This window comes from Dipodomys spectabilis, unplaced genomic scaffold (assembly GCF_019054845.1).
Source record: "Dipodomys spectabilis isolate Male_0828 unplaced genomic scaffold, ASM1905484v1 ptg000147l, whole genome shotgun sequence".
Taxonomy (NCBI): Eukaryota; Metazoa; Chordata; class Mammalia; order Rodentia; family Heteromyidae; genus Dipodomys; species Dipodomys spectabilis.
The window spans coordinates 6,869,609-6,880,564 of record NW_024870824.1 but is presented as its reverse complement, the minus strand read 5'-3'; the positions used below and the strand labels follow the sequence as shown (position 1 = coordinate 6,880,564).

Below are 10,956 nucleotides of genomic sequence, written 5' to 3'. Positions count from 1 at the left end.
GACAGAGGGAGGGAGGGAGGGAGGGAAGGAAGGAAGGAAGGAAGGCAGGCAGAAAGGAAGGAAAGAGGGAAGGAAGGAAGGAGGGAAAGAGGGAAGGAGGGAAGGAGGAAGGGAAGGAGGAAGGGAGGGAAGGAGGAAGGGAGGGAGGGAAAGAGGGAGGCAGGCAGAAAGAAAGGAAGGAAAGGAAACGAGGGAGGGAGGAAAAAAGATAAAAGAAACTTCCTCTACCACTCATCTGAACCCACCAATCTCTATATGATCCCCAATGACCTTGACCTACTCAGTACCTTCATTATCCGCTCTGGATTCTAACATATCAGTCATACCACAAAGAGTCTGAAGCTTAGACCCTAATATAATTCCCTGGGTCTCTCACACCACCCACCATTCAATATGTGGGTATGGTTGGGACCTGAAATCAAATTCAACTCTGCCTCCCTAATTTCCACCTTGGGACCCTTGACGATGGCCTTTCAAGAAGCATTATAGTCCAGGTAATCCATTTCCCTTCCATACCGTCTCCTCTGGAACACTTAGGACATTTGGGTAGCTTCCTGGGTCGGTTTCACCTCAGTTTCCAAATTCCTCCTTCTCTCTAGAAGGAGGTTTCTTGGGTTCTTTCCATAGTCCCACTCCAAGTCCTAAAGAGCAATGCTAACTGCCTGTCCCTCTCTCCCCACCCCATTAAACTATGAGCCCCATAGGACAAGGAGCTGGTTTGCTTCTCACCACTGTCCCCAGCATCCAGCATGGTATGAGGGACATCATTGAACTCACTGAATAAGAGGATAAAGGCACAGGAGACAGTCAACCACGGTCAGCCCCTCCGGAGTCCCTTAACCCCACCCCCCACTGTCCAAGACCATACACTGCATCTGTCTAGGAGCAGAGTTTGGATAGCCCAAGAAAAATGAGGGGAGGTGGGGAGAGGACAGGACAGTCCATTAGAACGGGGAAAAAATAGTAGAACTTTGATGTAGATTTATTTTCATCTCATCTTTTTTTTAAAATTTCTATTTTGGTGTATGTTTTGTAATGTACATAGTCTTTTAGTACAGTAGTACATGTATATAATTTACAAATAAATAATTATACAATTAAGGAAGCAAACTAAAAAAAAAAAAATGCTTTCACTGATGGGAGGCACCAGTAGTGTTCGCTCAGGGAAGCCCACCCCTCCGCCTAGCATCACCCGCCTCAGGAAGTGATCTTCAGGGCCGCATGGAGAAAGAATTGAGAGCTTTTTCAGGCCTTTCCAATTCCATTTAAATGAGCATCTACTTCCCCTGAGCAAAATGAACAGGACAGATGGTTTGGTTATAAAACACTTCAGCTGATCCAAGTTAAATAATCTGGATTTAAATCACTACATCTCTCCACGTACTCACCCATCCCTGCATCAAAAGTGAGTGGGCTTGTAAATGTTAGGTACTTAGTGGCCAAGCTGGCTTATCTTATTAACTAAATACGTCACTGCCTAGGTCAAATATCTGGCCAAACTACAATTAATCTGATTAAACAATAGGAAGGCCTGGCTCATCATAACCACATTGGGGGGGTGCTGTCACCTACACTCACACCCCCTTGCTGTTCTGAGGAATGCAGGGCTTAAAAGATGCCAATCTGCAATGAGCACGTGGCAAATATCTCTATTCTTCCCATATATGTCCTCAGCTAAGTCTTTCTGATCCACTACAAAAATGCAAGAAATAACAATCAGCAACTTGTCATTTCACCTTTTCCCAAGACCAAAAATTTAACAGCTTCCATAGTCTTCCCTCACCACACAGTTTGGGGCTTGGTGACAGGTGCCACTCTGCAAGGCAGAATGGCAGAATGTCTTTTATTCCTGTGTAGTCCGTCTGTACAGAGGCAATCACTGGAGCTCAGAGACCTGGCAGTACCCATATGAAGACCCAGGTGCAAATGATGACCTCCACCCTCCAGGACACCAGACAGCAAAGATGACCCACAGACATCCTACAAAGTCCCAAATCTTCAACAAGAATAGCAGTTGAGAGTCTCAGGTCTAAGGGAAAAAAGCTGAGAGAGGAAAAAATCAGCACTTTCTCTGTCTTCCTCCCGAAGGCATCCGGGCCACAGACGGCCCCATGGCAGCCGTCCTTACTAACTAGCATAGCTCGGAAATAGGCTTTGCCTTCGTCTAATTTCCTCCTAACAGGTAGTGGTTCCAAACCCATCTTTAAAGGGATTCCATATATATAATTTATATATATATATATACAATTACATATACATTGATGCCTGTATAAAAAAAAGAGGCAATGGTGGCCCCAATGAGTGAAAAGAGAAGTGAACACACACATAAGTAGTGTCAGTTTGGCACTGAGCGGATGCAGGCCTGACCCAAGATTATTGCGATGTGAGGCAGAAGAACCAGGCCTTTGCAAGGGTTGCCGGGAGGAGAGGACGGTGCTGGTGGTCTGCAGACCTGCTGCTGTTCAACTCAGGAGGAGGAGGAGCAAAAAGAGGGTCCAATCTGAGACCTGTCATCCAGATCTGCCCTCACAAACATGGGAGATGAGAAAGGAGCTTGATGAGAAGAGGGGAGCCTGGGGAAGCAATGGTCCTCAGCTTCTCCCATAAGGAAGTGCTGGGCATGCACACCCTGGGCTACAAAGAGAGACCCTGTGTGGGAGGGCAGCCAGGGCTGGGGAGAGAGTCCAAGGCCAGAAATGGCCCAGGATGCCAGAAGACCAAAACCATGAATGGCAGCTCTGTCTCCTGGAGTTCTCCACAATGCGCTGGTTACCCATCAACTGCCTGGAACTTGGTCTGAGCAGCTCCTGGCTGGAATTGTGCTCACTGACCCCTCTGGGGGGTGTTTGCCTGTCTCCAGGGCCTGCAAGCCCACACCAGCTAAGTATCAGGCCCAGGAGCATCCTTTGTGGTTTTGCTGCCAGTCACAGGCCCATGACCCTGGCTGAGGGCAGGGCTTGAGTGTGTCTTCCGGAGAGAAGGGTCATCCCCTTCCAGGGTGGCCAGCCGAGCCTCAATCCGCTCCAGATCATCTGAGCCCACTTTGACTTTCACAGCCAGGAGATGGATGTAGGTCTCATAACGGCTTTTCTGGGAAAAGGGCAGAGAAAGGCCAAAATCAAGATCAAAAGGCACAACAAAATGGGGGATGAGTTGAATCTTACATAACAAAAGACTGATTTCCTAACTTAAAAAGCTGTCACAAACCAATAAAAAGTAAATAAACCATAAAGAGCTGTCAGTGATCTTTTTTATGTTACTAACTAAAGGCAACAAAAGTAAAGATACAACCAGCTGCTGGTGGCTCACACCTGTAATCCTACTTAGCAAGGATGCTGAGATCTGGAGGATTGATGTTCAAAAAGAGTCAGGGCAAGAAAAAGTTCACTAGACTCCATCTCTAATTAAACAGCAAACAGCGGGGTAGTAGGTGTAGACTCAAGTAACAGAACATCAGCCTAGCAAGGAAGAGGCCCTAAGTTCACAACCTAGTACTGCCGGAGAAGAAGAAGAAGAAGAAGAAGAAGAAGAAGAAGAAGAAGAAGAAGAAGAAGAAGAAGAAGAAGAAGAAGAAGAAGAAGAAGAAGAAGAAGAAGAAGAGGAGGAGGAGGAGGAGGAGGAGGAGGAGGAGGAGGAGGAGGAGGAGGAGGAGGAGGAGGAGGAGGAAGAGGAGGAGACGACTTCCACATATCAGATAAGGCATTATTGTTTAATGAGTATAGAGTCTCAAGTTGGACTGTGAAAAAGTATGGAGATAGAGGGGGCTGGGAATGTGGCTTAGTAGTAGAGTGCTTGCCTAGCATGCATGAAGCCCTGGGTTTGATTCCTTAGTACCACATAAACAGAAAAAGCTGGAAGTGGCACTGTGGCTCAAGTAGTAGAGCACTAGCCTTGAGACAGAGGGGCTCAGGGACAGTGTCCAGGCTCTGAGTTCAAGCCCCCAGGTTGGCAACAAAAAAAAAGTATGAAGATAGGTTGCACAACAATATGAATAAACCTCCTTCCCATACATTTAAAATAATTAAGAGCTGGGTGCCAGTGACTCACGCCTGTAATCCTAGATACTCAGGAGGCTGAGATCTAAGGATCACAGTTCAACCCAGGCAAGAAAGTCCGTGAGACTCATCTCCAATTAACCACCAGAAAACTGGAAGTGGCGCTGTGGCTCAAGTAGTAGAACATTAGCCTTGAGCTGAAGAGTTGAGGGACGGCACCCAAAAGCCCAGGGTTCAAGTACCATGACCAACAAAAAAATAATAATAAGATAGTAAATTTTGTTATGTGTTTTACCACTATTTAAAATTTTTCTAACTAAGGGGCTGGGAATGTGGCTTAGTGGTAGAGTACTTGCCTAAGCATGCATGAAGCCCTGGGTTTGATTCCTCAGTACCACATATGGAGAAAAACACCAGAAGTGGTGCTGGCTCAAGTGGTAGAGTGCTAGCCTTGAGCACAGAGAGGCTCAGAGACAATGCTCAGGCCCTGAGTTCAAGCCCCAAGACTGGCAAATAAATAAATAAATAAAATTTTTCTAATTAAAATAGTAATGAGACATGAATTGATTAAAAAACTATCAGATCTAAATGACAATGCCCTCATATTCTTGTGAGCACAAAGAAATAAATACATTCATAAAATATTAAACAGGTTACAAATTAATTTAATACCTAAGAGGGAGATTTAGCAGTATCTAAGGATCTTGACTCTGAACTTGAGGCCCTTGCCACAGTCAGAAGAGGCTGATATCTTGGAAGGACCAGTTCAGGGGGTCTTTTCATCCCCACCCCCAGTTTCTGCCTGCTGGGTTTCACCCCTCCATCAAGCCAGGCAACAATGAGAAAGACCAGGGCTCTGGAGCTGCAGTCACCTGGGTTAGCACCCTCGTTCCTGCATCCTTAACTTCATCACCTCAGGCAAGTGCTCTGACCTCTCAAAGCTTCAGCTTCCCCATCTGTAAAGTAGGGGTAGCAACAGAGCCCTTTTCTCAAAGTCAGTAAATACAAGTGGAACATAAGAACACCAGCAGGTCAGCCCACTCTAGCTTTTCCCATCAAAGTACATGGGAGAAAACTTCCTAAAGCTACCAAGTTCTGTGCTTTTCAAAAGTTTAAGGTCTTTCCTAGAAACTTTCCTGCACATCTTAACCAAAAGCAGTATGGACCCAGGCACCATGGCTCATGGGATTACAGAATCCCAGCTGCTCAGGAGGCAGGGATATGGAGGATTATAGTTTGACACTAAGAGGGGAGAGAGGAAAGTACTTGAGACACATCTAAGCCAATAAAAAATTAGGCATGGTGGTCCACACCTGTTACTCTAATTATGTGGAAAACATATATAGGATGAGCCAGTCGAGGAGGGCCTAGGCAAAAACCTCGAGACTCTATTTGAAAAATAACTGAAGTGCAAAGGGCTGGGGATATGGCTCAAGTAGTAGATAATGATATTAAGTTTTAGACCCTGAGTTCAACTCAGTACTAGAGGAAGAGTTGAAGAAGGAGGAAGAAGAAGAGGAGGACAAGAAAGAGGAGAAAGAGGAAGGGGAGAAGAAGGAGGAAGAAGAGGAGGAGGAGGAAGAGGAAAAGAATATTGAAATCTAGAGACTAAGATTCATGATGTCTAATCTTCCTGCTCTGAGACTATTGGATTACTCTTGGCCCTTCTGTCTGTCTGTCTGTCTGTCTGTCTGTCTGTCTGTCTGTCTGCCTGCCTGCCTGCCTGCCTGCCTACCTACCAGCCAGCCTTCCTGCCTGCCTATCCACATCTACAGGACAATTGCTTCTTATCTTCCTCCCTCAATCTGACATCTTATCCTTCACCCTACAGAGGTGACATTTAGCCCCCTCTGCAGAGCATTGGGAGGCAGAATCAGGATGGTGCGCAGAAAAGGCAGGAGGGAGAAAAAGGAGACAAAGAAGAAAAGAATAAATTGCTGTTTGCTAAGTGTATGCTCAAGAGGAAAAATCAAGCCAAAGGTGGGGAAATCAGCAGGGACACAGACTGAGAGTTTTGTGGGAGGTGGCGGTCAGAGAGGGGCCTGGAAAGGTGGTACGTACATTGTGTCCCTCTGGTGCTCTTGAAGAAACCTAGGTGAGGTACAATTGATGAGCATTTGACAGCTGGAGAGTGGGAGGCTGTGATTCGTGATTAGATTATAGCTGCTTCAGAGGAGCCCCCAAAGTGAGAAACTCCCTGATCAGGAGCCCTTAGCTTTAAAAGGATGTTGTGGGTGGAGGTGGAGGACAGGAGCTGGCCTCCTCTTCTGGTCCAAGCCCTTACTCTCACCATCCACCTGTGGGAGGCCCACCTCAAACGTGAGATAATGCTCCTTCAGCCGGTATTCCTCTGCCTCCTTGGACTTGAGGCCCTTCTCCACTGGGTGACACCTGTGCTCAGCCAGCTCTGCAGTCACCTGCCTCAGCTTATTCTCATGAGACCGCAGCTGCTCCTCCTGCAAAGACAAGCCCCGGACCTTGAGGCCTAACTCTTGGATGCCACAGGGATAAGTCTAACCAGTCTAAGCTCTAATGAGGCTGCCAGGGTCCCTAAAGCCATGGGGGTAGAGCCAAGCTTTAGATCCTCCTTTCTCTCTTCCTACCAAGGACAAGGGACATGCACACTTAGTTCTCTCAATACACATCCTGATCAAGAGGTGAGAGAACTTCATACTACCCAGACACACCCCTGGCCTATAGAAGTCTCCCATGTGCACAGAGACACTGGGTTAAGGAGTCAGCCCGGCCTTGTTATTCCTGTTAAAGGTATGCAATATACACATTCTCTCATAGTCATTCTCAGATGCATGTTAGTGGTCGCAGACCCAGGATCACGTCCAAAGTCAGACACACTGTCACTTACAGACACGATCACACACATGCCACCCACCACCGTACAGCCAGGCTCCTTTGTGCAGTGCACATATGTGAGTGTCTTGAGTGTGTATGTGTGGCTAGGCAGTATATGTATGCAGATACATGTGTATGGATGTAGTGTGGCTAATTGTGTATGTGCACACACCCTGTCTCCCCTAGAGCTTCATGGAGAGACAAATGGACCAAAGGCTGACAAAGACAATGTTCCGAGCTTCCCAGGATCTTTGCCAATTCTAGCCCATCATTTATTCTTTCCTCTCCCAAAACTCTGAATCCTGGAGTATTGATGAAATGGGGGGTTTTGGTAGGATTACAAATAAAACATTTGATGATCAGTGAAGCCATCGTAAGAGAACTGAGTGTTATCAAAAAGTTCATTAATAGAATAAACCTGGGTGTTGATGGCTCACACCTGTAGTACTTGGTACTAGGAGGCTGAGAGCTGGAGGATCACAGTTCAAACCAGCTGAGGTTAGAAAAGTCCATGAGACTCCAGTTAACCAACAACAACAACAACAAAATCAGGCAGAGATGTGATTCAAGCGGTAGAACACAATCATGAGTGAGCAAGTAAGCCAAGTGAGCATGAGATCCCTGAATACTGGCAATCAATCAGTTTTAAAAAATAAATAAGTAACAAATGCTAATGAAGATGTGGAGGAATGGTAACTCTTATAACTGTTGGTGGAAATATAAATTAGTGCATCCATTGTAGAAGTTAATACAAAGATTCTTCAAAAAACTTAACTAGAACTACCATATGATCCTGTTTTACATTCACTGGCACATATCCAAAAGAATGTAAGTTGGCATACAATAGAAATACCTGCACATCCATGGTTAGTATGGCACTATTCATATATCATATATCATTATATACTGTATATTAATATATTATTATATATTATATATACTATATATTACTATATACTATTATGCAACAGGTATAGGTGTCTATCAACTGATGGATGAATAAAACGTGGCATATAGGTAGCTTATACCTATAATCCTAGCTACTCAAGATGAGATCTAAGGATTATGATTTGAAGCCAGCCCAGGAATAAAAGTCCATCTCCATTTACCCACAAAAAAGCTGGGATGGTGCTGGGAAGGTGGCTCAGTGGTAGAGTGCTTGCCTTGCATGCATGAGGCCCAGGGGTTTGATTCCTCAGCACCACATAAGCAGACAAAGCTGGAACTGGCACTGTGGCTCAAGTGGTAGAGCACTAGCCTTGAGCTGAAGAGCTGAGGGACAGTACCCATGTTGAGTTCAGGCCCCAGAACCAACCGAAAAAAGCTGGGATAGAGGCATGGCTCAAGTGGTAGAGCTCCAGCTGTGAGCAAAAAAGCTGAGCAAGAGCATAACATCTTGTTAAGCAAAAGAAGCCAGGCATGGGAAGACAAACATGTTCTCTTTCTTTTTTTTTTCTTTTTCTTTTTTTGCCAGTCCTGGGGCTTGAACTCAGGGCCCCAGACACTGTCCTCAAGCTTCTTTTTGCTAAAGGCTAGCGCTTACCACTTGAGGCACAGCAGCATTTCTGGCTTTCTCTGTTTATGTGGTACTGAAGAATCGAACCCAGGGCTTCACTCATGCTAGGCAAGCACTCTGCCACTAAGCCACATTTCCAGTCCATGTTCTCTTTCTTGCATGTAAACAAAAAGATGACTTTGGATAGAAGAGGAGTGGTGTGGTGGGGATAGAAGACAGGTGGATGTACATGATCAATGGGAATATCACTAACCTGTAGTGATATTTTATTAGAAAGCACTGGATAAAGGGTCAGCCAAGTCTTACCTGTCCCTAGCTCCCTAAGACATACATCCCCTCAAATCCATGTCCAATGTACTCAATACTGGAGACCCATAGAGCTGCATAGCCATTGGCAGAGACGCTTGCCTGTGCCACCCACCACAGCACAGGCAGGTATCTTTGTGGTGCATGGTGTGCGGTGTATGGCCTCTGTCTTCCAATCTACAACAGGAGTGAGGTGTGCTGGAATTTGTGGAAGTATCTGCCCTCAGCCCAGGACCAGGCCCTAGAGAAGGAGCTGGGGTAGGGCTGACAATGGAGAGGGAGCTGGGTGGGGCATCAAGCTGGGAAGGTGGCGTTGTGATCTCAGGGCTTGTACCTGGCAAAGGCGAGTGGTGCAGGAGGGCAGCAGCGGCCGACAGAACTTCTTCATGGAGCTGACAGCTGCCGGGAAGGCCGGGGCTGAGAAGATAGCAGCTACCAGATTGATCCTCAGGATCCAAGAGAGCATTTCTTCCTTGCTTCTGGGGACAGTAGAGGCAAGGCAAGGGTGCTGGCTTCTCACAATAGAATTCCCTAGCCACTCCCTCCACCCACCTCCGCCACACCTGCTGCCCAGGATCGAACCAGGCTCTGGGAACAGTGTATGAATGGAAAAGGAAGGAGGAAGGATAAGTGGGTAACTGATAAGGCCTAGTCAGAGCTGTGGGAACTTCCGTTTTGTGCCAGTTGCCAGGAAGACCAGACCTTCCCTGTGAAAATCACCCTGGCCAGGTCTACACTAATGGCTCTAAGGCTCAGGAACTCATTAGCGGCAGTGGGTAAGTTATGGTTCCTTTGCAGCCCTGCTGGCCTGCCCTCACCACCTACCCAGCACTTAGTCCCCCGGCCTCACCCACTAGTCCTCCTTTGAAGCTCATGTGAGATACAAAAACCCCAATTTCAAATCACAGAAGGGTAGGGTGCAGTGGAGTGGAGGGCAGGCCTTCCAGGTCAATTTAGGGGCTCTTTCCCATTGAACCCTGAAACTTACAATCAACGATTCATAGTTTCTGTCATCCCTTACTTCAGGGACCTTAGCAATGCCTGCAGGCTCTGCTAAAGCCCAGTCAGATTTCTGATTCAGAGGGCCAAAGTTGGGGCCAGTTTCTGATAACGGTAAGGGTACCACACTTTGAGAACCACTGCTTTGGAGGATCTATTAGTCTGTGTCAGGCACACGCACACACACACACACACACACACACACACACACTGAGGCTGAGGTGAAGAGGAAGTTGAGGCATCCAGCCTAAGATGCCAGGAGAGTGGCATGTGCAGGCTAATGCTGCAGGCCTTGAGCCCATGTGGCAAGGAAGGGCTCCAGCACCTACTTACGGTGCCTGGAAGAGGAAGACTCTCCAGTCAGCTGTCTTCAGCTTGAGCACATTGGACTTCTTGCTGTAGTCAGAAGCTCTGGTGGCCAGCGCATGATGTACACGAATGGCATTCTTCAAGTCACCCTCTGACAGAGCCTTGTCAGGTCTGTATTCATCCTGGGGGTGGGAAGGGGGTACTCTGTCATCACAAGGCTCCAACTTATTGCCCCACACATCCTATCCCAACAAGAAACATTCCAGGGGTTGGAGGCAAGGTTCATGTGGCAGAGCTCCAGCCAATGAGCAACAGTGTCAGATACCGAGTTTGAGTCCCAGTCTGAGGGAGAGGAAGGTGTTCACTCAGAGTTGACTCATACCTGTTATTCCAGCTAACTTTGGGTGATAGAAATAGAAAGCTTGTAGTTGGGGGAAAGGTGGATATAAAGTTAGGGACACAAAAAAAAAAAAAAAAGCCAGCTGTGGTGGCACATGCCTGTGTTCAAGTTATTCAAGCAAGGGGCAGAGGTTAAGAGGATCAAGGTCCAAAGCCAGTCCAAGCAAAAATGCAAGACCCTACCAAAAAAATAACTAAAGCAAAAAGGTCTTGCCTGGGAAGCATGAGGAAAAGAGTTCAAACCCAGTACCAAAAAGAGAAAAGAATCTCTCTCCAAATCCCCTCCCCTGTACCCCAGATGCCTGATGCTGGCTATACATTGAGCCCCTGAGCATTTCACATACCCTTCCCCCAAAGCTTCAGACCCCTTAGTGAGTCCAAGTAGGACTCTAGGTCCTAGGCCCTTCCAAGCAGAGCTGAACACCACAAGGTAAAGCTGGGTAAGACTGAGCTGGCCCTTCCTGAGCTCACACCTGCAATCCTAGCTACTCAGGAGGTTAAGATCTGAGGATGGCGGGTTACAGTCAGCTCAGGCACAGAAGTCCAATTAACCACCAAAAAGCCAGAAGTAAAACTGTTGCT

General features: G+C 46.8%; 1 protein-coding gene across 2 annotated transcripts in view; it reads right to left on the bottom strand.

The window, feature by feature from the left end:
* Positions 1 to 2,656: 2,656 nt before the first annotated feature.
* Psd2 (pleckstrin and Sec7 domain containing 2) overlaps positions 2,657 to 10,956 on the bottom strand; it is a 35,052-nt gene continuing 26,752 nt past the window's right edge. For both annotated transcript variants that reach the window (XM_042692105.1, XM_042692106.1), the window contains exons 11-14: positions 10,000 to 10,157; positions 9,002 to 9,146; positions 6,308 to 6,451; positions 2,657 to 3,090 (exon numbers count right to left, since the gene is read on the bottom strand). In XM_042692105.1, the coding sequence (XP_042548039.1) occupies positions 2,881 to 3,090; positions 6,308 to 6,451; positions 9,002 to 9,146; positions 10,000 to 10,157 (657 nt within the window). In that variant the 3' untranslated portion in view covers positions 2,657 to 2,880. The remainder of the gene's footprint in view (positions 3,091 to 6,307; positions 6,452 to 9,001; positions 9,147 to 9,999; positions 10,158 to 10,956) is intronic.